We start from the raw sequence: 26448 nt of genomic DNA on the forward strand, positions 1-26448 counted from the left end.
TTCTTGATTAAGCGATAAAAGCGTCTCTTACGAAAAGAGGAACAGCTTTATTGGATGTGTAACATACAAACAAAACACTGACAAGGCAGAATGACTTTGCGTTCCCTTTCATTGCTTTGAACGACGGCACAGTAAGCGTCAGTCCCAAACAGGTTTAATCAAGTCAGTTCATGTGAAAGCTTCATTTTTCAAAAAGTGTTTCGCTTCAAGATGGAATCCACGAGGGCACATATGCTATATACACAAGGATAGAAGAGATCAAGTAAAAGATTTGATGAAAGAGTGGCTATGCAAGATTTTTTTCCAACACAAAATAGGAGTCTTTTTATTTGACGGCTCACCTGTCCATAGAACTAACACGGGATCAAAGCGTCTAATTTTACAAACAATATTTTCAAGGCATGTCTTGACCTTTATATTTGATTGCAACTACGATTCCCATGAACTGAGAAGCGGATTGTTATTAAAACGGAATGACATAAACACTCCAAATGCATGTACCCTGTAGGCTTCGTAAACATTCCAAATACTTCCGCTCATTGAAAATTAAAGCCTAGGATTTAAGAGGGGAACGTGAAAAGGCATGTTGGCAATGAGTCAGTTCATGATGCAAGCTCCTAGAAATTGCTGCATTAGCCAAAAATGAGGATTAACATTAGAGCTGCTGCAGTTCCAAAAGCAGCATTACTGTGGCACACTTGTCATAATTAAGACTAGAACTCAGATAAAAAGGCTTGCTTCATCTGTTCAAGTAACAAGAAGCACATGCTAAAGAAAAAAAAAAAAAAAGGTGGGATGTGCATTTACAGTGTCGTTGCAATGATTGAGGCAGAAATCACAACATGTTGTTTCACAGGGGAGGGCTTGAGTGGAAAGAGGCGGCGGCTGCGGTTTCCAACCTTGGATAGTGACAATGCGAAGAAGAACGCTCAGTTGTCGCGGGCAGGAAGGAGATGACGGGGAAGGATGAAACGAACAGAAGCTCACACTGCATGCCGCTTTTACAGCAGAAAAACACAAACGTCACTCCGTAACATCGAGATGTGGAACCAAAAAAACAAACAAAAAAAAAACGCCGCTTTCCTTGGCCCGGGATTAAGAAAAGAGACCGCTCAAGATTTGACGGAAACTCGCGAGAATCAGTGGCAGCAACCGCCGCAGTGGCCGCCGCCGTGACCGTGGCCCACCGACGCCTCGCCGTGTTTGGTCCGCCGGCTGAGGATCTCGTAGGAACAGTCGTCGCCGCAGCACCCGGACATGCTCGGCGAGGTCTCGTCCAACTCGAACCTGCGGTGCGAGGGAGGCGGCGGGGAGTCAAAAGAAGCATGATGATGCTAGCGCTCGTTCTCCGCCGCCATACTCACTGCAGAGCATCTCTGAAGAACTGGTACGCCCCGTGGTTGTGTTTAAAAACAGTCAGCATCACTTTCTTCATCTGCGTACTGACGAAGACGGCATAACATGAGACGTAAAGAAACAAACAAAAAAAAAGCATTATATTGTACAACCAAATCCTCATTGGAATAAACTGAAATGCCATTCGTTTTTTTCTGTCCAATCAGATTTGAGCACTGCGTTGCTATGCAAACAATAATCCCACAACATCTTGAAAATCGCTTGCACACGCCGTTTAAAATCAATGAGTCACAAAATGTCAGCATTTTCTGTACTCTGATTGGTTACATTTAAAATGGGCATTTAGGGTGAAACTAGTCAGAGAAATAGAATATTTCAAGTATTTTTTTAGGCAATTTCAGAGTAGTATGTGAGTGGCTTAGTTAGATGCTAAATGCATCTATCCTCTTTAATACCACACAATTAACTTTTCTTATTTTTTGATGTGATGTAAATTTAAAACTGTTGATTGGGTGTTTTCCTTCCATGTTTTTTGGACAAATTGTTCGAAAAAAAAAAAAAATCTAAACCCTAACCTAAGATACTATTGCAACTGAATAATTTCAGAAGTTGGACTCTGAAGTCATAATTTGATCAAACTCTGAATTATAAGAAAAGCAAAAGTGATGTGCAAATGTCATTCCCACCGTTTACCTGTTAGCGATGAGCTGCAAAATCTGAATGAGGAATTTGCCGAGGCCTTTCCTCCGCACTCTGCTCTCCAGCTGCACCTCGTAGCTGCAAGGTGATCACAAGTTCATCTCCAGCGCAGCCTGACGCCGCGACTGCCAGGACGACAGACGGCGCCCTACCAATATAGCACCTCCTCCCCGCACTCCACGTCGAATCGGAAGTGAGAGAAAGCCACGGGGGCGGAGTCGCCGTCGCGCGCCAGCAGGTACCACGCCCTCTCGTCGTTCATCTCCTCCCTCTTCTCGCGTTCCTTCCAGCCCCACTCGCTCTGCTCGTAGCTGGCGGCACGCGAGCGCATTTTCACCACGGAGCTTCAAGAAAAACCCCAATGGAACACTTACAGCGCCTGCATGTTGGCTCGGGTGAGTTCGAAGGCCCACTCCACCGACAACGGGTTGAGGGCCGTCACTCGCTTGCACTCGATCTGCAGGTTCAGTCTGGACGGGAGGATAAAAACTTGAAAGAAAACATCAAAGAATGGGGAAGGTGCGCTCCGCGCAAACACATACCCGTTTCTGTCGTACTTTTTGAAGGCCGGGAAGGAATCCAGCGGGTCATCGAGCTGGGAAAAAAAAGACGGCACAGATGTTACGCGGTCTGCTCACAAAATTCATTTGGACTGACTGGAAAACGTTTTCCATGTATGAGTGGACCAATTTTGAACACGTAGATCGTATTTTCCGCACCTAAAAGCCTTATTTTTTTTCAAAAGCTGATGGTGCGCCTTATAATCAGGGGCGCCTTATATATGGATCAATATTGAGACTGGGATTCGTAGATGGAAAACGAAGTGATAAAGTAGGCTTTACCTGTTTCTTTTGTGTGTTTACAGTTGAACAAGGTTGCTCATATTGACATTGAGTTATTGTGCTATTGAGATTTTAAAGTTATTATTGTTATTATTCTTTGTATTACCATATTGTGATTGAAAACATTTTCAAATATGTCATTAATTGAGGGTGCGCCTTATAATCCGGTGTGCCTTATATATGGAAAAAGTTTTCAAATGTGTCATTAATTGAGGGTGCTCCTTATAATCCGGTGCCCCTTATAGTGCGGAAAATACGGTACTCTAGGAAAGGGGTTCTCAAACTTTTTGGAGTCGGGGACGCCTTACAGAAATCAAATTTTCCAAGCATCCTCATTCTTTGAGCCAGTACTTCTCAAATAGTGTGGCGGGTGGTAGGGTTAGTGTGAAGTTTAATTGCAATGAAATAGGAATTGACATTTTTATTATTATTATAATTTTTTTTTTACTTTCAGGCACTTTGATGCAATTGGTTATTTTTATCTGTTTTAGACTAAGCTCTATAAATGCTGTAAAAAATAATCCACAGTTGTTGAAAATTGATTTATATTGCTTTTTTTGTTAACGTTAAAAAGGATACAAGTTTATGTGTATTTTTTTTATAATTTTTATAGATAATCTTATTCATAGTCAGCGGGTCGAGGGCCACAAAAAGATTTCTCTTTCAGTTGGGGGGGGGGGCAAAATATAATTGAGCAGCACTGATTAAGCCCCAACAGATTACATTTGACAACAAGTATATTTGTTTGTTTTCAGCTAGACTGAAGTTTGGAAAATAAAAATTACAAATTGCACGCCTCCTTATAACAAACCGGGTCAATTTCCCCCAAACAGGTTGTGGCCAATTATTTAGTCAAAAACAGCATTATAAAATAAAACACCTCTTTAGCTTTGCTGTCATCATTGCCTTCTTTGAAAGCAATTGCAGACACAAAAGGCATTGGGACATTTCAAAATTCTTATATTTAGTGCATCTAATAACCAGTAACATAAAAAAATATCAGAATTTGTCACTAAAATTAAGGACGCGTCCAACATGTGGGGAATTACGCAATTTTTTTTCTTGCCCCAAATACAGTAATCCCTTGTTTGTTGTGGTTAATGGGGACTGATGGTCACGTCAGCAGCCAATAACACGTCCTGTAGAAGAGCACGTGTCTTGTAGAACTGCCCGTGAGATGATGAGAATGATTTCCTAGCCAGTCAGGTGAGAACAGTACTTTTTTTTTACTTGTTGAGCACGCCCTATGAGTGAATAGCGCATCTCTCCGCAATATGTAAAAAAATATAGTTCCGAAATGACTTGCGGAACTAATTAATTTTGTAAGTAGAAGTATCACTGTATGCTACAAGTAACGTTGCGCTGAGAGCATATATATATATATATATATATATATATATATATATATATATATATATATATATATATATATATATATATATATATATATATATAGATAGATAGATAGATAGATAGATAGATAGATAGATAGATAGATAGATAGATAGATAGATAGATAGATAGATAGATAGATAGATAGATAGATAGATAGATAGATAGATAGATAGATAGATAGATAGATAGATAGATAGATAGATAGATAGATAGATAGATAGATAGATAGATAGATAGATAGATAGATAGATAGATAGATAGATAGATAGATAGATAGATAGATAGATAGATAGATAGATAGATAGATAGATAGATAGATAGATAGATAGATAGATAGATAGATAGATAGATAGATAGATAGATAGATAGATAGATAGATAGATAGATAGATAGATAGATAGATAGATAGATAGATAGATAGATAGATAGATAGATAGATAGATAGATAGATAGATAGATAGATAGACAGACAGACAGACAGACAGATACTTTATTCATCCCCGTAGGGAAATTCACAATATATATATAATTAGCAACATCAGCCGATAGGGACTATGGGATGTTAAAGTGCCTGCAAACCAGCCATCAACGACTCCCACGGGTGCAGTTATTGATTGCATCAAAGCGATGCTGACAAAGCTGGCCAAAACTTGGCTTCAATCACCTTATTGGCAGCGTCCACCTTGGCGCAGACGGCGTCCATGGCCGCCCTCTCCTCCAGGCGCCGCGCTTTCTTCTCCTTCGCTCGGCTGGATTTCCTCTGGAGCGTAAAATCAAAACATCATATTTGTTTTTATATGGAATGATAGGAGAGAGAAATGCGAATGCAACTGATGTTACTAAGGTGCAATGTCAGTCATTGTTTACAAGAGCCAAACTATTTTTTCACACGGGAAATTCTGTTTAATCTCAGAGGATGTCTTTACCTGCTATTGGAGTGTACTTTCCAGTTTTAATTTAACACTTCCTGAAAGTTTCGGGTCAATATATTTTTCATAAGGTATCGCGTGCTATGGATATTCAAAAGATGAATGTGGCAAAACTTTAAAAGCATTTCTCTCAAAACTAGGGATTTCAACTTGGCAACATTCAAACTCCTGTAACTTCATCAATTTTTGTGCTGTGGGAATTTTCTCTAGAATTACAATATATCGATATCGACAATTAGAATAGATCCATTTTAATTTTTGCGGACATAAGCCTGGTTTTGTGAAAAAGCGTCACATATTTATGAATACTAAACGCTACCAAATGTATCACGTCCTTTAATGTTAAAAAATACAAAGCGTTACTTTAATGTCACACTTAAAGATTTGCTTACGGTGGCTTTGAAGTCAAAATCACAAAACCAAATAAGCAAACGAAACAAAAACTCACACACCTTACAAAGGGTGAAACTCCATGGCAAAAAAAAAAAAAAAAACTCCACAAAAGAAGCAGACACAAGAATGTTTACAAACAAAAAAAGCATTATAAAAAAATGCAACTTCAAAAACAAAACAAAAAGTAAACAGAAAAGAAATCGCAAACAAACGCACAATTACAAGAGTAAACAACTGCCAAAAGCAAACAAGAAAAAATATTACGAAAACACTTTACAAAAGCAGAAAAAAAACTAAACATAATTTGAATAATGTTTTAGGACGTGGTTTTTTGTTCGCAGTTTGTTTTTAGTTTTTTTTTTTGTATTGCGTCTTTGTTTGCCGTGAACTTTGCTTCTGTTTTGCATTGTTTCGCGGTTGTTTTGAAACGTGTTTTTTTCAATTAACTTTTTAATTTGCTCGGATGTTTTGTGATTTGCACCTGAGAGCCACCATATTTGCACTTTTCTAAGCAAGTGTGTATGCTCAACATGCATAAATCCGAATCGTGGGTGATCGTTGATATATTTTCAGAGTTTCAATTGTGCCTGAGAAAAAAATGCATCTCGGTAATGATTTATCGCGGTTTTCAAACAATAAACGTTTGAGACCGTCGCAAAAAAAATCGCGTTATTTGTGCACAAAAACAAACAAGCGCAAGTCCTCCAGATGAACCGAGGAAGGGGGAACAGCACCGAGGGGACCACTTTGGCTCAGAGCGTTAAGCTGGGAGCACGTGGATGGGTTTAACGCAAAGAGTGCAAGTGGTGGATGTACATAAATGGCCATGCACGACAACGGTGCAGCTAAACGCGGCTAGCCGGGGCTCCGTGAGACCCGCCGCGGTGTAAACAGCGAATATGTCAATTAGCCCGCATGCTAAACAGGTTAGCACCACGAAGCCGTCTTCCTCTCTCGTCAAGTCCATCTCTCCCTCGCCACCATCACGAGCAAAGGCGTCAAGCGCGTTTATCGCGCCAGTGCCTCGTCGGGCTCACTCACCCCCATCTCGCCGCGGTAGCGTCGTGTGCTCCGTCACCGCCCCCCCGGGGAAAGCTCCGTTTTCTGTCCGTGCGCCTGGTTGTGGCCGCCGGAGAGCGAGCGGGCGAGCTAGCCGGACGACAATGACTTCCGTGCTAACGAGGCTAACTGGCTACAGCGCCGGCCGGCCAGCGGGCAGAGCAGGGTGCGGCGATTCGAAGACAAACGGGCCCCCGATTTTGGCGAAGCTCGATTCTTCCCGTTGTCGGACGGACGCCAAGATTGCGGGATCGAGTTTATTGCCGCTCCATCTCGATTTCGTCCTTTCTTTACGACGCTCTCCCCGCCGTCCGACCGCGACGCGTTCACGTGCTCTTCCAAAACTCCGACTTGTGAATGTTCTCGCCCCGAATGGGACTTTCGCGCGACAGCTCTAGGATAAATGTGCTCGTTTTTTCATGTTTGGCACAGTTTCGACAGAATGGTAACACTAATTCACTTGGGTTTATTTTTACTTGTTTGTTAAATCATAAATGGTGACGTAAAATACGACCCAATATGGAAATGCATCTTTTCCTTGAACATATCACGCACTAGCGCGAATTCCTTGTTTGGGAAGTGATCGCTGGGCATTTGTCATGCCATTTGTAACCCATTCAATCTCAAAGACATTTTTTAAAAACTTTTTTTTTTAAGTCCAGAAAATCAAGTTTGCCTACGTATATTTTTATCACGTTTCATTCCCCAACCTTTTGGCAAAGGTAGGCTGGTACTAAACGGATTAAGGAATTGATAACTTCAGGTAATTTAAGTACAAAGTTAACCAATTCCTTTATTTACTAAAGTAATAGATTACATTAGTAACGCCCAGCCTTAACCCTTTAATTACCCCACCAAGAAAAAAAACTGCAGGCGGTTTAAGGGTGAATTACTAAAGTAATTGATTACTTTAGCAATTAATGACCTTAAGTAATCAATTATTTTTAATTTAATATAATATCAGTTAATTAGTTACTTAAAGGGACACTGTGTAAGATTTAGACCAGTTTTTATTCTGGAGGTTCAGCAGGAGGTGCTGCATTTACCATAGTCTATAGCTGTAACAAACATGGCGGCCTCTGGAGAAGGTAATTAACATGTACAATATCACAAACTGGATGCAAGAGGGTGATATGGAACATATTTTCTTCTTTTAATATCACAAAATAAACATAAGTAAAAAAGAATACTTAAAACGTACAAATATGTAAAACAAACAACCATCAATTCAAAAATAACCCAACAATTGAACAATCTAGCTGGTGCTAAACAGAGGAAACAAGGTCCCCAACCGTCGCCTGTAGGGGAAATTGGTCTGAATACCTGGACACCGGAAGAAAACCTTGTATCAAAATGACTTATAAAAAAAATGTGTGAGTGTGTAATGGATACCTTTGAAGTAGTCCTGAATTTTTGAGGGTCTTTCACATGTTGCAGGTGTTCCACTGTGGAGCACGATGTTCTTATCGTTGGGAATCATCTCACAAAATATAAGAAGCATGTTTAGATTGACAAGAAGACACTTGGACCCACTTATCGCCCCAAATATAAGATGAACCCCCCCCCCCCCCCACACACACACACACACACACACACACAGATGGTGTGCAACTTTGTGTATTTATGGCAAAAATGAACACTAACTGCATCCCGAGGAAAAATAAAAACAACACTTTCGAGCGCATTACACTATACCGTAAGTACACTGGTGCTGCGTTCAGTGACCGGTCCATCGATATAACATTAAGGACATTTATTTCCAGACACTTCCATATTACATCTATACTAATGATTTCAGACCCCTGCAGTCAGGCCACGGAAATAAGGGGTCCACGGACCCCACTTTGAGGACCACTGCTCTATTCAATTCAAATTTTTTGTGTGATTTCCATTCACCAAAAAATACTAGATAGCTGTATCTCTAGTAACAAGAAAAAACAGATTTTAGTGTACACCTCAAATTTGCTTGGCATGTAAATTTAACGAGCCAATTGCCTTCTGTTATGTTATTCAACCTATCCACCATTGAACCAATTAGTGAGAGCTTACCTGCGCCTCCACAATCAGCTCCAAGGCTGGCATCTCATCCAAGTCAACCTTGAATAAAACAAATCCCCTTTCAGACTCCCGGTAAATGGAGACGTCGGTGAATTAATGGGCAACCTTCTCTGCGGCGGCGGCGCCGGCGCCTTGAGGTTCATCCGGGGTCATTTCCTCGGGCAGGTCGACCGTGCCCTCGCCCAGGTACAAAACCACTGGACTGTCCTTGACGCGTGGCTGAGTGATGCACAGGCCACTTTAGCAAATCGTTTCAAGAAAGAAATCTCAAGGCAAATGCTGACCCCGGGACAGCCGGCCACGGCGTGGCCCTGGTTTAGCAGGACGGCGTGGATGTAGATGTCATCGCTTGTGTTGGTGTCGCAAAGGTAGAGGTGCAGCACGTCTCCCGCGTAACACTTGAGGGCGCCCGCCAGGACCACGTTGGAGCACAGGTTCTGAAAGGAAGCTGTGGCTTCCGGGGTCCACGTGCCCTGTAATGCAAACTGCAAATCTCAGAGCCAAAGATCACAATACGTTGATTTTCAATTCATTAGTCAACTATTAAGGAAAAACAGCTCTTTTTTTTCTTAGCTGTATTAAAATGCTAATTCCTGACCAAGATACCCTTTGAGTGTTTTTTTTCCCCGATTATCCTCCACTATTTTCAGCATTTTTGCCCTGTCAGGTTGAGTCTCACCCATTCCCCAAAAAACGTCTGTTCTTTGCGACATCACAAATTTATTACCACCCCCAAAAGCAAAGCAAAACTTCTGCCATTCAGGACCACACTCCAGCAACGTTTGCGAGGTAACTTGAGAAAGTTCTTTTGCTCTGGCATGCCAAAGATATACATTCAAAATGGTCCATTAATTTTTCCAATGAGCCAAGTCGTCGAACATTTTTTTAAAAAGTAAAACTACATGAATATCCATCATGTCCTTTGTCTCGTGATTCACTTTTCAGCTGCCAAAGGAAGTAAATAGACTGATTTTTTTTTTAACACAAATTCAATGAATTTCCAATTTAGTGCTATAACTTTGACATTCCAAGTTAGAATGTTGTACTTTGAAAAATGTGCAAGCGGGGAAAGTGTGTTTGGCTGAGAGAGCGTTACAGTAGAAAAAAACTATGGCAGATCAAACCTTAAAACTGTCCCAATTCTCACAATCAAACTGCTGTCGAGCACGTCATTTCAGACGTCTTTTGTTATTTAAAACATAAACAGCTTTCGGATGATGTCACAAAAAGTGCTCATCCAAGTGTCTTACTTTCTGGGTTAGAAATTATTCTTAAAATGTCATAAAAAGTTTACCTGCTATTGTGCTAACGGCGATACATATTTATGCCTATATTTAGTGAAAAGTTTACAATAGTGTGATACAGACTTTGATTGAAAGATCCCAAAAGCACGTTGTTTCTGCAGTACTTGATCTGTGATAGGCTGATGATCGGTTCCAGCTCATGCCGGACCCAAATTAGAAAAAACAAAAACAACAACATAAATGGACAGAAGGGACACTGTCATGCTTACATTTATTGGTTGAATTCCAGCCAGTAATGAATGGACAGCCTGCGCTGGAAGATTGGAAAAGCACGTCCTGTGAAAAAAATGGATTGTTACTTCAGAAGCTCAATTAAATATGACCTCCATCAGTGCCAGCTAGTTTAGACCCTGCTTTATTTAACAACTTGAAGAAATAAGAACAAAATCTGAATACGTACTTCGGGTTTTATGTTTGGACTATTAAAAAAAAACGTGAAAAGACCTCTTTGGAATTGAATGAGTTAGTTTCATTAGCAATTTACATTTCCCTACTTCTACCAGGCTAGACTCGCAAATGCGTTGCCGTGAGCGTGCGTGTTAAGCATACTTGAGGAACTTGAGGTTGTCAGAGGGTACGGTGGAGCTGTGGCCGTAATCCACAAAGTAGACCTCCACCTGAGAGGCGCTGATCACTCGCTCTATCACCACTCGGTAGAACCAGAGACCCGCCGCGGACACGCAACACGCTTGGCCCCGTCGGACGAATTTCCGCGGGAGTCTGTAGAGCTCGGATGCCTTGGGAGAGGTGTAAAATCGCCTGGATGATGTCGACGACGACAAGAGAATGACGTTTGGTGAATGGTGAAGGTAAAAGAATGAAAAATGTGACCTCTCGGAACCTGGTCATTTTGAGAATGCAGGAATTGATGCTCTTGGGCGAGCGGCCGCTCACCTCATCTCAAACATTATGTCCAGCAACGCGCGCGACTCGTCACTCTCAAAGAAGCTGATGTAGAAATGTCCCGGAGACTTGACGTGCTCCACCCAGACGGGCGCGACCTCGCGAGTGGCGTGCTGCGTGGGCCGTTTGAGACGCTCATTACGTAAGACGTCCAAGGCTACGGTCTGCGTTGCGTCCTGTGTCATGACCTGGGCCACGTCCCGGTCCGCATCCTGGGCCAGGTGCTGAACCACCACGGGGTCATTCCAAGCCTCAGTAGATGGACCTGTCTCAGCAGTCTGACGTGAAAATGGGCAGCGTTGAGTTATCTTTTGCAAGAAAACAGAATTGTCGGACAAAAAATGTCTTTTACCCCACCTCGTTTGGGCTTTGAGAATCCTCACTGGTCTCATCTTGACGGACCTCTATTGCAGAATGATCAGTATCGTCTTCTTTGATTTTGCCTTCCCGAGGTGATGTGCTGTCCTCACGTGTAGTCGTCTCAAGGCCAACACTACCCACTGGGTTTCTATCAACTACAGATAGACCCGACAGATGGGTGTTCTGAAATCGGGATTTGAGCACCCTCTTGGATATGTAAGGGCACTTAACAGGCTTTATACAGGTATCAGTCAATCTAATTTAATTCTTTTTAATGTCGTGACAGGAAGGTTTCTTTACAAATTGAAAGCAAACTAATTAGAACATGAAGCTACTTATTGCTAAATTGTTAGTGACGTCCTTGCAATATGTTAAAGCCATTTATTTATTTGTTTTATTCCAATGTAGTGCTTTTTAATGACGTGACAGGGACAGTGCATTTCTTTTCAAATTAAGAGCAAATCAATTGCAATATGAACTTACTTGTTGCTAAATTGTTCTTCTTTGGAAGATATTGTGGGACTTTATTTTGTAACGGTTAATCTAATGTAATGTTTTCCATTGCAGTGACAGGCACATCACTTTTTTTTTAAATGAAGGACACATTATTTTGGACATGAAGCAATTACTGCTAAATCGTGTCATGGTGACTCTTTTACAAAACATTGTATAACTTTGTTTCGTTTAATAGCACATTGTTTTTCAGTCACGCAATATTCTGACAGGCAAGCCAGAAATGAAACGGTTGTGAAACAATGTAGCTTCTGAAGTTTCTGAAAAAGAGTATGCACAACGGTACCGCTACAAATGTGGCTCCAAGCAATTTCGTCTTTTTCTCCATCTCAAAATGCTTCATGCTGTTTCCGGGTACCTGACTAGAAAAAGATGTAATTGAAAGAACCGCTGTCCCAGTGCATATCCTCCTGAGGCACAGCCTATTATTGATTTGTATCCATTGTTATGTCCATTTGTCTCAGCAAGATAGCAAAGTGATTTGCACAAGGCTGGGATGTCCTCTACCGAGCATGCTAAGAATTAGTAGGTCGCACAAATGACTCAAAAGATACAATCCAAGGACAAATGTCCACATCTGTGGACATAAATGAAAAGGCTAGCTTTCAGAACGATATTGAGCCCTCAGAACGATACTAAGCCCTCAAAGAAAGCTGTGCTGTCTGATCCAACAGACAATGATGGCTGATGAATGTGTAAAATGCAAGCACATACCGTCACAGCCCACGACAACTGTAACGTCTCCTTTGTCGCCCTCTGCTGGCTGTATAGGTAAGTGACCATTCTCAATCAGGGGCACGTCCTTGTCTGAAGGCCTCTGTCAAGAAACAAGGGGATATCAACCTTTTTATTACCACGGATCGGGAAATGCTTGAGATATTTATTGTGGATCTCATTTTGATTGTGTTTTGAAAACGGTCAGTTGACGACGGTACAGTTTACTTTTGTTCTGTTTCTGAATGTGGAGATGGGATTGGGTTTGTAATTGGTTCCTTGACTGATTATAGCATTTTAAGTACCTCTCCCATCCTTCCGTTTTTCTGGTCCCCAGAAGAAATCATTTGGACACCTCTGGTCTACAGCTTGTTATTCAAGAAAAGAAAAAAAGGCTGGATTTTTTTTCCTGATAATACAGTATATATGATAATCTAATCTTTCTTTTGGTGGATCTCATATTTGTATAGCCATTACACAATAAACTGTAACGTCAAAGATCAGTCAAAGTCTTTTAAAATGGTTGGCACTGAAGGGTTTAATTTGAAAAATCATTTGTGATCGAATGAGTTTAGCACAGACCTCCAGCAGCAGCAGTTTCTGATCAACATCTGTCACCGCTTCTTGGCAAGTCTTCACCACCGTAGGCAGACATCTCGGGGAATCTAAGTGAAAAAAAGAAACGAAGTGAAATGAGTTCAGATGACAAATTATAAATCTGTTCCCGTATTCTTGGGAAGAGAACATACCTGATGGTCTTCCTTTTGTTGAACTTCTACTACTGGATGAGAAAGGCAGCATGGTCCATTTGGGCGCGTAGAACAATTCAGAACGATTAGCGGGCCACGCGTTGCTTCTCAGGCTGACAATGAGGCCCATGTTGGTGGGCTGGATGAAGATCTCATCCGCCACAGCCTTCAGTATAGCTCTGCGGGTGCTGAAGCCAAAATTGTGGGGGGACAGCGGGCAGCCAAAATATCGCTGGTAGCTGGAATCCAAGTCGCTTAACTTCAGGGGTCCCTGCAACAGTCGCCGTTGAAAATGTGCAGCTTGCAATATGACAATAAAATGCAATTAGACACTAGGGTGTCAAACTTATTTTAGCTCAGGGGCCACATGGAGGAAAATCTATTCAAACTGGCCAGACTGATAAAATAATGGCATATACTGAAAAACAGTTTTTGTGCATTTGTATGTATTAGGAATCAGGTGACAAACTTAATGCCATTAAAATAATAAATATACAGGTAGAATAGTAAATAATATATTCAGGAAAGAAGAGAAGATGCTTTTTTCATGCAAACATGTGGGAAACAATGCCCCCCTGTGGTAGGATGGCAAAAGTCGACTTAATTAACTGGGCAGCCAATTTCATGATCTCGATTAAAATTCGACTAATTGTGCAACCCTACTCAAAAAGATTGCAGGCTTGCTGGTGGGTTAGGGTCAGGGTTTTGGGCAGCCACAGAGCCTCCCAAAATAAAAAAAAAAAAACAATGAATAAATAAACAAATATCCATTGGAATGAAAATGCCCTAATACAAGTATGTGATTGTACAACTTATTTTCAAGGAGTGCAGTGAAGTGCAAAGAAAAATAAATAGGTTAAAATGTTGCTACAGTGTCTCATTTTGGACACAGTGTAGCCCCCACATAATGACATCCATGACAGAAGTCAAAAACTCAGGAAGAAGTCAAGATGTCACATCACGGAAGTGCTGTGTGCTAACTGCTGAGTTGTAAATAAATAAAATTAAAAAAGAAATACAAAAAAAATGTTCATAACACGACACGGACCAGAGCCAAATGTCTGGTAATGGCCTTCACGCCAACCTGCGCCCATTTTGAATCTCTTTGGGGTGATCGAAGGATTTTACCTGTGCTGAGCAGAAGCACGACGAAGCTAGATGCTAATACGAGCGTGAATGCGAGTGTAGTGTTCTACTATCCGTCACTGAAGCCATCAGCAAGCTTTTTGTCACAAGCGTGGCAACTGCTCACTTTTTACGTGGCAGCGCTCAAGAATTTATTGCCTTGCTTTTGAACAGCTGACCAATGGCTTCTTCACAAAATAATCCTACGGGCCAGATTAAACCCAGAACGGACGTTCCGGGCTAGCCATTACCTGACAGAGTAGGACTCGCAGCCGTGCCCTGAACGTGTCAAGTGAAAGGCAAACATTTTGCCTCGGAGGGTACCAGCCACGCACTGGTTGATACTGGCGGGCAAAGCCAGTGGACCTTTTCTTTGGATTGCGCTGCTTGGCCACCAGCTGCTCAATATTTTTGGTGGAGATGTCACTTACAGCTGTGAAGGCATAGGTGTACGCTCTATAAAGAACCAGAGACTTCAAGAGTCTCACCATTCTGATTCGCAAATACTGTACCTTTAAATACTGGACAGCCTTTGACCCAGTGGGTCACTGACATCACGTCTGGCATGGCCGAGGCCATGTCCAGAATTTTCTGGAAACCCAAAAATTTCAGCGGCATGGGATGTCCCAGCAAGTTGGTGTAGTCCCTTTCCAGCTGGTTGGCGTCCAAGCCATATTTGGATGAAACCAGCAAAGAGCGGACATCCTTCTTCAGCTGAGAAAAGACCTGTTCTTTGTTTGACTTGTCTGCTGACATCTGTGAGAGCAACAAAATTTTTTTTTCCCCCATTAAAAAAAAAAATCAATAATTTTTTTGTTTGCTAGGCATGCCTGCAACACTTGATTTGATTGAATATTTTCCTTTGTATTTACTACTAGAGTTGGGCAATACAGATAAACACAAACTTAATTTTCATCAGTTATTCTGGATGATTACAATAGCAATGAATTTGAATTGGATGGACAATGATTTATTGAATATTCATGCAGTATTTTGACAATTTTTTTGGGTCATTTTCTTTCGTATCATATATTGACACCATCTAGGTGACATTTCAGCTACTTATGTCTGCCTTTAATCGATGAATGAGTAAGAACACCGCACAGGGGTTAAACGTTTGATTTAATAAAAAGACAAGTGTATTGTGATTTTCAATCAGTTTTGATGTATACTTTACATTCAGAGCTTGTGTGTAACTTTCTTAAAGGGACGCTGTAAGATTTAGATGGTGTTACATTAAAAAGGAATCAATTAAATGATTATAAAGTTAAAAAACTAAGACCAACAGTTTTCAATATAATCGTAGGTCTAGTTCTTATTACATTATATTACATGGGGGGGTGGCACCTCTCTGGAGGCTGCCATTGTTTGTTATTGCTACAGACAATGGTGAATGCAGCACCTCCTGCTATCCGGAATGAAAAATCTTACACTGTCCCTTTATTAGTCACAATTGACGGATTCAATCCCAAAGAAATATTTTCCATATTTTTCAAGCGTAGGCATTCAATCCAAGACATTCATTTGTGTTAGTGTTTGGACAGTGGTTCTTAACTTTGGCCGATATGTGGTGAGTTCATGCACTGTGCTGGTTTCGTTCTTACACGGTTCGTTTTGTGCACCACTTAAAAAAAAAACATTCTTCAATTTGAAAAAAATCACAAATGGGTCAATGACTGTGCATATGTAACTGTTGTAAACATGTATTGTAAGAATAAAATGTAAATTTACATCACAATCGAGTGTCGTTGACAGTCAAGTTAAATGCGCTAGCAATTAACACCTGCTAAGCTAACGTTAGCATCGGTAGCTCCTAGCAAGCAGACTGATCCACACGTCAAGAAAAAGTGACAATAACTTGTCCGCACTTACTTTTAATGTGCTCTTCGTATTGGTGTTCGACTCTCGAAACGGGTTCCTCCAAAAGAGGCCTCAAATTGAGTGAGCACAAGCGAGAAGCCGAATAGTTAATTTAATTCAATCAACGCCGAATAAACACACACGGACACAAAAAAAGAGGCGGATTCAAGATCGTGCTGCTTTCGCAGTTGTGAACGTTGATTGGCTGAAAGTGGTCACATGTTTTTCTTTTCAGGAGGCCATCTTGTAGCCCATCGTTCGCTGTCATTAGTACGTAAATATTGACCGCTTTGCAAATAAAAGGTACGGATTTCAGTTGCAGCCTTTATTTTGTGTGGTTTGCAAGTTTATTTATTTATTTTAATTAAGCCCATTCGATACGTTGGCTTCGAGGTTCTAGTGATGCCAAGAATAGCCGAGTTTGAATAAAATTACAAGTTGAATCGTGTAGCACATCAAAAGCCTCACAAAAACACTTGAAATACTTTTGTAAATACTCCATGGTGAAGAGCACCGTAGAATTCAAATGATGATTTAATACAGAGTATCATCATGTGGCTGGATTACTCATCTTCTATTCACTTGTCTTCATCAAGGCCATGAAGATTAAAATTGATTCACCTTTCATGAATTAAAAAAAAAAAAAATCTGCTCCATTACAAGCACGCTGCTGCCCTTAAATGTTTGGAGTGTTTGGCGAGAAAGGACGTGAAGTGGCGTCGGGTGCTTGCGAGCATTCCCGTAAGTAATTAAATCAAAAGAACGTAATAAAAAGAGAGCTCATCTTGTTTTTAAACAGTTCAGGTTGCAAGTCAAAGATCTGACCACTTGATGGCGCTGGAAATCCGTGAATGGGAGGCGAGAGGCCCGCTTGGTGAAGACAGCGTGACGTCATCCAGTCCCTGGAACTGCTCCAACGCGTTTTCTTTATATGCACACAAATATGAACATTCATTTGACCAAGACGGAACCATTGAGAAAACCAGGTCGCTTGCTTGAATGAATCATTTTCTCCTTTCAAGGTTGTCTTTTTCTCTGCTGCCTTGGTTTGCTTGCTTGGAAGAAAGGGACTAAATCAGCAGATGTAAAATGGGGGTACAAGTACCACTGGGGTTACATGAAGGCACTTCAGGGGGTATGAGATATATTAATGGGGTTTTTACAGGTATTGGCGGATCTAATTAAATGCTTTTTAATAGCGTGACAGGAGCAGTATTTTTTTTCTTATCAAATTAAGAGCAATTTAATAGGACCATGAAGCAAATGATTGCTAAAATGTGTGGTAATGACTCCGTTGCAAAACAATGTATGCCTTTATTTTGCTTAAGTTTCATGCACCACTGCTAAAAGCAGAAGTTAGTAATGAGTTGATTAAAGTTCAAATTAATTTGCTCTCAATTTGAAAACAAATCATTAAATCGTATGTATTGATATGTATGTGTATGTAATTATATATATATATATATATATATACACACACACTCACACACAATTTAATACCTTTATTTTTTATAGTGTTTGGCTCGAGGGTCTAAAAAAGCAGCTAAATTAATATTTAATAAAAATATATGATAATATTTAATGCATGTAGAGCTAAAAGTGAAGTAATTGATTACTTTAGGTACTAAAATACTGAAGAACCAATTACTTTAGATAATTATCAACAAGTACCTGATAGAAATGAATTAGTGTAATCAACAAGTAAGTGATAACTTTTGGCGCTGTACTGAATTATTATAATAGTACTTAATGAATTTAGTAGCAGCCATTTGTAGACACTCCCAAACACTTGAAAAAAATTGGAGCAAGATTTACACAAGTAAGGGATTGAATGTCTGGACGCCAAAACATAAAAATGTCTTTGGGATGGAAAGAATTTATGATATTTATTTGTTTACACAATAGCATGACTGTAATAGCGAATGTATTAAAGCAGAAACAAAAGAAAAAAAGGTAAAAGACGTAAAGCTGTGACATTTCCCCAGTTACACCAAGGCGTGTCTTTGATAAGAGAGCCGAGTATCTGACAGTCAGCCAGGCCTCCACTGGGATGCTAAATCATCACGCTGATGAGCAGCCACGCATCGGGTCAATACGCACGCTGAAGGATTGGTCACAATAAGCCCAATCAATCCAACCCGCTCATATTAGCGCGCTTTGTCAAGCCCAAATGAGCCTATATCAAGAGACAAAACCAAGAAGGATGGCGTCAACCAAGACCACGCTTAATAAAATCAATACAAAATGATGTCAACATTTCTGACCAGAAAATGGATGGAAAGATGAAGCATTTGACAATGAAAAAAAAAAAATCATATATAATAACACATGTAAATGGATAAAGAACATTAATATTGAATATTTTAATTTGAAGAAAAATGTATTAAATATTTCGCTGATATTTTTTTTGTCTAAATGACATTAATCAGTTATGCGATTTAAAAAAAAAAATCAAAATAAAATCCGTCCATTTTCTACAGCCGCTTATTTCCTTACAAGGGTCACAGGGTTGCTGGTGCCTATCCCAGCTGACTTCCGGCAGTAGCCGGTTGACACCCTCGAACTGGTTGCCAGCCAATCACGGGGCACACAGAGACGAACAACCATTCACGCACCCAATCACACCCAAGGACAATTTAGTATTGTATACCCAATACGCCTGAGAACCCATACGGCTCGGGGAGAACATGCAAACTCCACACGGGAAAGCCGGCGCGAGATGGATTTGAACTCTGGTCTCTTTAACTGTGAGCCACCTAAAATAAAATAAAAAATAAATATAATGAAATAAACACATAAATAAATACAAATAATCAAATCATCATATCGCTAAGAATCATTTAAAAAATAATTTCAAGTTTCTAAACCATGCACGGACTGAAAATGCGAACGCCACAGCACCATCCAGTGCCACGGAGTGCAATTACACCATCCAACGCCATTGCGTCATTCTATTTGAGAAGGACTGAACTATAATAACCTTGCTTGGAATCACCGTTTATAAAAATTGGGGGCCCTCAACATGCCCGAAAACTAAAACCAGCACGGAAATGTGGAATATTTTTTTCAAATCTCATCAAATCCCTTTGTTGCTCTTAAGAAAGATCCGACTCCATTCGACACGCCGCGTGCGGACGCGCATCCCGTGGGTTCTCCGGGGAGCTCAAAGCGGGAAGGTCGCCGGAGGGCAAATGATCCCAAGGTGACGGAAAGCGTCAGTGAGTCACGGGGTGAAAAGTGTCCCCTTAACGCAGGCTAACTTTTGTCAAAGTCACACAGCCTGACTACATTAAAGCCGGCTTGTAAAAAGTCAACAGCAGCCAGCCGAGGGGGAGGAAAAAGTATCTGCTCGCATTAATATGTGGCTCCGCTTTGTCAAATCTAATTGCCCGTGAGGGAGCGGTGAAGGGGAAAAAAAAAAAAAAAAAAAAAAAGGTGAGTGACAGACTCCCACTCGCTCAGAATATGACAATATTTCGACCTTCCCAGGTAGGCCTGAACAATTAATCGACTTCAAATTGACATCGCGGAGCAGAAGTAAACAAACAGACAGACAAAACCCTCAGATCCTTTCAGCGCTTGACACATTCATTCCCAGAGACATATTTTTACCTTCGTTTTACCTTAAGCCATTATGTCAGGCGTTCGTCATATGTCCATCATCCCGCCACGCCCCTTTTTGCAAATCAACTGACTTGGATCTTCATCTGCTATATCATCGATATAGTACAAATTGTAATCATCCAGCAGTCAATGTGACATATGTCACTTAACGGTACCAAATGCAATTGAGTGAAAAAACTGGCTTGGTTCAATTCACTGCTTGTCATTCACAGCTGACTTTACCCTAGATTAATTTGTAGTTGCTCCTTTTCTTAGTCCTGGTTTCAGGTTTCATGCTAAGAGCGTTCTGGGATATGTTTCCAATGCAAGGTGGTCAATCTTTAACCAATAACCAATGAATGCAGAACAAATTAGCCTTTTTTTCTCTGATTGGCTCTTGGCCAGGAAATGCAAGATAGAAGTTTTTAGTTCCTTAATTAAAGACCTTTTTAGTAAATTCAACCTCAGCAATACTTTGTTTCACTTGTAATGTATGTGACAGATGAAATTTAGACAAATGTTGATGAAACCGTCTTGTATAGTTGTAGGACAGGCAGTTATAAGCGAGAACCAACATTTCAGAGTCATGTAAAACATGAGAATGCCATCCAGTGGACATGATTGCTAATTGCACTCGTCTCCTGTATCAAACATAATGATGTATTATAGCCTAGGTTACGCTTATATTACTGTGTCATGTTTCAATTGCAGTTTAACTGTAGAACCGAAGACATGGTGTTGACTTTTAAGTGTCTGTACTAAAACAAAAAAATAATTTTTATGAGTGGAGACAGAAGTAGACTAGCACCTGACGAATAATGGACCAGAAAAAAAAAGTCGGCCTCTAGTGTTGGCCATAGGTTGGGGAAAAAATACATCGACTGAAGGACCGACGCTTACAGTTTTGCCTGTAAGCATCATTTCCAATACACCTGTCATGCATGTTTTTGGAGTGTGGGGGTGCCCAAAGAAAACCCACATGGGCTCGGGGAGAACACGCAAATTTCATATAGGAAGGCCGGATCAAGGTGGATTTGAATTTGGGTCCCTAAACTGTTAGGTGGACGTGCTAGCCACTGTTCCACGAGCCCCCTAATTATACTTATTTCAATAATTTGGGGAATGACAGTAAGCACGTGACAACCACTCACTTGTCTTGTAGGAGTGCCCGTCCGCCTAGATGCGAAGAAATTTCAAGCACAAACACTGATTGTTATCATGTTCGGTCCGTTACAAGCTTCACTTGAATTCGATTTCTGGGTGCCGCTAATATAACCGCAGCTCTTCATGAGACTACAGCCAAAGGGATGGGAAGGGATAACAGTATAGTTAATATATAAGGTTTGATCATTTAAGATTCAGGAAAATATGTGTACTGCAGTTATATTTGTCTTAAATATGTAAAGTATATATACTTTTCACTAAAATTCAGGTACCCTCATACACACGCATTACAATTCCGTCCGGGTGATGCTACTTTGCAGTTTTTCACTTATTGCAGGGGGTTCCGGATCCCATTAACCGTGAATAATGAGGGATTACTGTATAAAGTCTGTCTATATATTTTACAGATACAAATCATACTTGCAAAAGGTTTTTTCCTTTGCAAAATATAATTTAGAAGCACTGGACTAGTGCGACTACATTGAACACATCGTCGCGGAAATTTTCAACTTGACGTCCCCTCTAAATCCCTTAAAACCTTGCTTTGAATCATTTAATGGACTCATGGAACACTAATCCAAAAACCCCGCATGACATGAAGGGAGCCCCGGCCAAATCCTGCCACTTCACCTATTTTCAGCTTTTCTCTAAAAGCCTCCGGTGAAAAGGTAGAAAATCAGGAAGGGAACAGAGAGGATGATTCGCCGATCAAATATTTAGGAGGTAAAATAATGTGCTTCCAGTCGGCCCGTCGGTTGACAATTCTTCACCTGCACTCTCGTTGCAGTATTGGACTCGGACTCAACAAAGGACGGGCCAAAGAAAGAAACGCTTATTGATTATCGGCGGGCCAGACGGCGTCGCCATTAGCCCGATGGGCGTCCCTCGGGAGCGTCGCGGCGGCAATCTATAATGGCCGCCACTCATTTGTCGCCCGCTAAATGTCAAGCTGCGGCTACTTTGTGAACGCGTAGTCCGATGAAGCGAGGGCGACCGAGCGGAGCGAAAACCTGATGTGAGGAAGAAAAAGTGGGAGGTAAAGGTCAGCCGGAGCAAAGAGCGAAAAGTGTCTGAGTGGCTCACACTGGTACTCGAAAAAAGAAAAAAAAAGAGAGAGAATGGACGGGGGGAAAAGATGGAAGAAAGGTCCCGCGGAGACAAAGTGCGCTTTGAAAAGCGGGCCCGGAACAATGGTGACCCCGAGATGGAAAAGCAGAGGTGAGTCATCGGCGCGTTTTTCAATGCGTCGCTCGCGTTGAATGGGAACCATCGCGGCTTTCGCCACGTGTGCCCACTCAGACGGCTTATTTCCAGCTGTTGACTTTTTATTCAGCTTGACGTGAACGTCACCGAGTGCAAGTCTTTGGAGTCGTTTTATAACGGTGCCATTCAAGTTTTTTTTTAAGGGAAAGTCAAACGTGTGTTTTGTGTGATTTTGTAGTTCATCGTCGTCAAGAGAAGTGATAATTGTAAACCAACAAACAAAAAAATAAGTACAAAAACATCACTGCAGTCATGTAATCTCCACATGGAGATGGTAAATGTTTGATTTTTGCCATTTTTAATGCCTGTTGTTGCTAATTTGCATCATAGCTAAGCAAATATGTGTTTATAACTGTGCATGTTTGTTTATTGTAGTGTTTTATAATGAAGACGGATAATAACAATTGCAAAAAAAAAACATTGTTAGAATAATTGTATATGGGTTATCCCATATTTGTTATGCAATCACTTAGTATGTTTGTTATGTAATCGGTTAGTTTGTTATGTGATCGGTATGTTGGTAGATTAGGATGAATGTTTTCTGTTACTGTTGGTTGTGAAGAAGAGGAATGGATGCTTTTCGTGACCCGACCCGTCACGTATCCTGTTCCTGAGAAAGGAGATAACGGCATGGACTCTAAACTGCATTCCTCCCCATCGTAAACCAATTGTTTACATTGTTGCTAAATGTCTCCCCCAATCCTTCAGGGCAGCAATGACCTTTGAACCTAGGGACCTCCTCACCTAATAAAAAGAGGGCGTGCGGAGAGGCTGTTTCAGAGCGAAGTAGAATTGCACTTGTGCAGTCCTTCTCCGTTCTCCTCATGCATGAAAATGAAAAAACGCATTTTCTGATTCCTTGTGTATATTTTCTCACAAATGTCTACCAAGTGAACCTGATACAGTCACACCGGAGAAAGTACATTTTTTATTGTGTGTCAAAAATGACAAAAATTTTGTCACATCAATAAATGAATCTCCACAGCGGGGATGGTTAAATTTGAAGGTAAGCAAACGTGTTTCGTAAGCATGTTTTCCCGTTCATCGTAGTTTGTTTCTAACTTCCAAAAAGAACTTTGTTACACCAAAAACAGAATACCTCGATACGAACGTGAGCATCGATACGGACAAAAACCGGTGGATATTGCTGCTTTATTTATATGCGACAAATCTCATTTTAATAACAATACAGTTCCTTGACTAGTGAGGCTGCATGAAAAACTGCACATTTTAATACTGAAACATTATAGAAAAAATATTTTCTCATCTCTGGGGCCTTGTGTCTTGCTGTCACCACAAAGTGTCAAATTATTTGCGGTTCTAGTTTCCATGCTACATTCCGAACAAACTTTGCCAAACTGCAGCTAAAAATCCCCCGCTGAGAAACCACCCAGCGCCAATCTCTAATTTTAGCATGTGAAAAGACCCCCTAATCAGCAAGAATTGCCGAGATTTTTCAGTTTTCCCACCTTGCGTGCTATTTGCGCATTTTATGGGCTACTTATGTTCTCTGTAAGCGCTCCTCCGTTGCAGCGTTGCCATCACCAAGGATGAAAATGTGGGCAGAGCGCGAATCGGCAGCGCCGCCCGGGCGGACATATTTCACGTTTCACGCCATTACTTTTTACGACACTTGAGGAAACGATTCGTTCTCCACAAATCACATCTGCTCTTCGGCCATGCGGAAACTCATTAGAAAAAGAGGTCGAGGAACAGCGGGAGATATATTTATTGTAGATTTCATCTCGCATGAGCAAAATGACTGCTCTAATCCACTTTGCAAAGTTGAAGAATGGGATAATGTCGCAAAGTTTTTTTTTCGGACTCTACACTCAACAGTCGGATGCAAAATAACAAACGAGGGGCCGACGACGCACCTTTCGGGGTTTGGGCGCTAATATTGAAGGTTTTGGGGCTAATATTGAAGGTTTTTGATGTAGATCGATACCGTTTTTTGGGGGTGCGACTTATTAATTTTGGCGCAATTTACAATTTTCTGATATTTTTGGATCAAGCCAAAGTAGAATTTGAAAGGGGGGGAAAAAAACAACTGATCCAATCTGACATGATTTGATGCAGGGGAAGAAAAAAAAAACCAAACAAAACAGCAAAAGGATCCCGGAAGAGCCAAATGCATTTTGGAGATGTGACTTTGATGAGGCCAGTCTGGCACAAAGCTGCTTGTTTGTTCCACTTGGAGACAACATGAGGGCCACAGTCTGGGACGCTGAATATTTCATGCGCTATCACAGCGACTGTCGCATTCAATGACACGTTTATTTGAGGTAAAAATAGCGGCGGATCTTTCGGGAGCTGCGCATAACTTTTTTCAGCGTAAACGCATTGGTGGGATTTTAAGTGCAATTTTTAAGCAAACGTTTGGCAACGCCTGCGCACGCGTGATGCGTCAATCCACGCCGTTTCCATGGCGATGTGGCGCTATCGATCAGCAGAGGTTTTCATGCTGAGGGAAGGGACCGGAAACGAGTCCCGCAGGACCAGATGTCATACGGGATTGAGGCCACGAGAAAGGGGCGAGACACGATTTTGGCAACAGTTGGAATATGTAATAAAACCCGGTGTAAATTTTCCATTTTTTAAATTTTTTCAGCCACAAATTTAATAAAATGTTAATGTTAGGTGAGGTGGTTGGTGTCTTTTTTTTTTGCAGTGTTTAATATAGCAATTCATCTTCAAAACATTAGTGAATGAAGGACATTTTCCTCCATTTTATCCTCTTCGTCACGATGAATAAAACACATTCATGAGGCTCAAGTTATAGTTTGAAAAACTCGAGTTTTAAATTGATTTGATTGCTAGCTAGTGGCTGATTTATGTTATGCAGTATATGCAGCGGTAAATGCTGACAATAGGTGGCGTGTAAAAAATATATATTGCGTCATATGCAGTCTACATCGGACAATAAGATACAGGTTCTAACATCAGATATTTACGCAGAAAGATGGCTTGAAAGTTTTTTAGCTTTTAATTAAAACTTTTTTTTCCAAACTGCCTGGTAACAGAAAAATCATGCTTTCAACACAGATTGAACATACCTGCATGTTTAAAAATAAGAAGAGCGCAGACATATTTTCAACATAGCACACTCAGTGTTAGAATACAGCACCTACATAACAGTAATGTACCTTATTGCGTTTACTAGTGGAGAGAGCCCTGGCGAATAAAATAGCAGTTCAAAATCGGTACGTCGATAGTCTTTTTCTATCTCCCTTTGTTTACTATGAGATACCCCCGGTGGCTAAAAAAAAAAAAAAAAAAAAACTGCAGATAAAGCCGTATTGCACTATAAGCCGCAGGGGTCAAAGCATGAGAAAAAAGTAGGAACTTATAATCAGAGGTTTACAATTATTTAATTTTTTTTAGTGCCCTGCATTTGCGCTCGAACATGATTTTATAACAACATAACAGTAATGTGCCTTATTGCATTTAGTATTGGAGAGCGCCCTCTGGTGGTGAGTAAAATACCGGTTCTAACACAAAAAAACTCTTTTTCTTTGTCTTTCGAGCAGCAAACATCCTCCGAATAGGAAGACATTCCATAGTGTCTTCTTCTGTCTCACTTTGTTTACTGGGAGATTGCCCCCTGGTGGCTAGAAAAAAAAACTACAGCTAAAGCTGCATTGGACTATAAGCCACAGGAGTCAATGCATGAGAAAAAAGAAGAAGCTTATAGTCAGACATATATGAAAAATATGAAAAACTCCCTTTGAGCTATTCACTCTGTTTTTGCCTGAAACATCATTAATAAAATCTGAGCAAACTTTGCAGCTTTGGAAAAGAAATCATGTGACATTTACAAGATAATGAAAGCCTCCACAATATTGACTCGACACAGTTATGAACGTACCTGTGGAGTCTTCATCTCAAATGGCTACTTTCCTTTCGCGAAATGCCACAAAAGCAAACCCAATATCTAATTCCTGGCCCTTCAAATTAAGATATGAGAAATAGCGGCGGCCATTTGTGCCCTTTCGCGACCACTGCTGACGCCATCATAACAAAAGCAATGCTCAAAATGTCATATCTCCCTAATGGATTTGAAATGAGTCATTACCTTTTAAGAGCAAATGAGACAATTGTGGATTGCTCCAGGACAACCTTTATTATTTATTAATCACCTTTTTGGGGTGCATCGGCA

The 26448-nt window shown here is 40.8% G+C and overlaps 2 protein-coding genes across 9 annotated transcripts in view; both read right to left on the reverse strand.

Annotated features, from left to right (window-relative positions):
- Positions 1–27: 27 nt before the first annotated feature.
- naa40 (N-alpha-acetyltransferase 40, NatD catalytic subunit) lies at positions 28–7034 on the reverse strand. 2 transcript variants are annotated; one of them, XM_088409299.1, is made up of 9 exons: positions 5481–5497; positions 5219–5239; positions 4957–5052; positions 2598–2650; positions 2430–2525; positions 2208–2366; positions 2050–2133; positions 1365–1442; positions 28–1287 (listed from the first exon to the last, which is right to left on the reverse strand). In XM_088409299.1, the coding sequence occupies exons 3-9, from the start codon at positions 4993–4995 to the stop codon at positions 1140–1142; spliced, it is 657 nt and encodes a 218-aa protein (XP_088265425.1). In that variant the 5' UTR covers positions 4996–5052; positions 5219–5239; positions 5481–5497; the 3' UTR covers positions 28–1139. The 2 variants fall into 2 exon arrangements, with proteins under 2 accessions (XP_088265425.1, XP_088265417.1); XM_088409291.1 differs by lacking the exons at positions 5219–5239; positions 5481–5497 and adding an exon at positions 6656–7034.
- Positions 7035–7802: 768 nt separating this feature from the next.
- LOC148428643 (tudor domain-containing protein 5-like) overlaps positions 7803–26448 on the reverse strand; it is a 54820-nt gene continuing 36174 nt past the window's right edge. For 3 of the 7 annotated variants that reach the window (XM_088409243.1, XM_088409234.1, XM_088409276.1), the window contains 14 exons: positions 14912–15155; positions 14651–14832; positions 13275–13545; positions 13108–13190; positions 12526–12628; positions 11296–11453; positions 10930–11216; positions 10585–10794; positions 10245–10311; positions 9016–9204; positions 8837–8950; positions 8723–8770; positions 8066–8153; positions 7803–7996 (listed from right to left, as the gene is read on the reverse strand). In XM_088409243.1, coding sequence (XP_088265369.1) covers positions 7929–7996; positions 8066–8153; positions 8723–8770; positions 8837–8950; positions 9016–9204; positions 10245–10311; positions 10585–10794; positions 10930–11216; positions 11296–11453; positions 12526–12628; positions 13108–13190; positions 13275–13545; positions 14651–14832; positions 14912–15155 — 2112 coding nt within the window. In that variant the 3' untranslated portion in view covers positions 7803–7928. Of the gene's footprint in view, positions 7997–8065; positions 8154–8722; positions 8771–8836; positions 8951–9015; positions 9205–10244; positions 10312–10584; positions 10795–10929; positions 11217–11295; positions 11454–12525; positions 12629–13107; positions 13191–13274; positions 13546–14650; positions 14833–14911; positions 15156–16271; positions 17185–26448 lie in introns of those variants that run through there. The other 4 variants (XM_088409268.1, XM_088409260.1, XM_088409252.1 and 1 more) reach the window with 3 other exon arrangements.

Source organism: Hippichthys cyanospilos, chromosome 1, assembly GCF_059441005.1.
Source record: "Hippichthys cyanospilos isolate Australia breed blue-spotted pipefish chromosome 1, RoL_Hcya_1.0, whole genome shotgun sequence".
Lineage (NCBI taxonomy): Eukaryota > Metazoa > Chordata > Actinopteri > Syngnathiformes > Syngnathidae > Hippichthys > Hippichthys cyanospilos.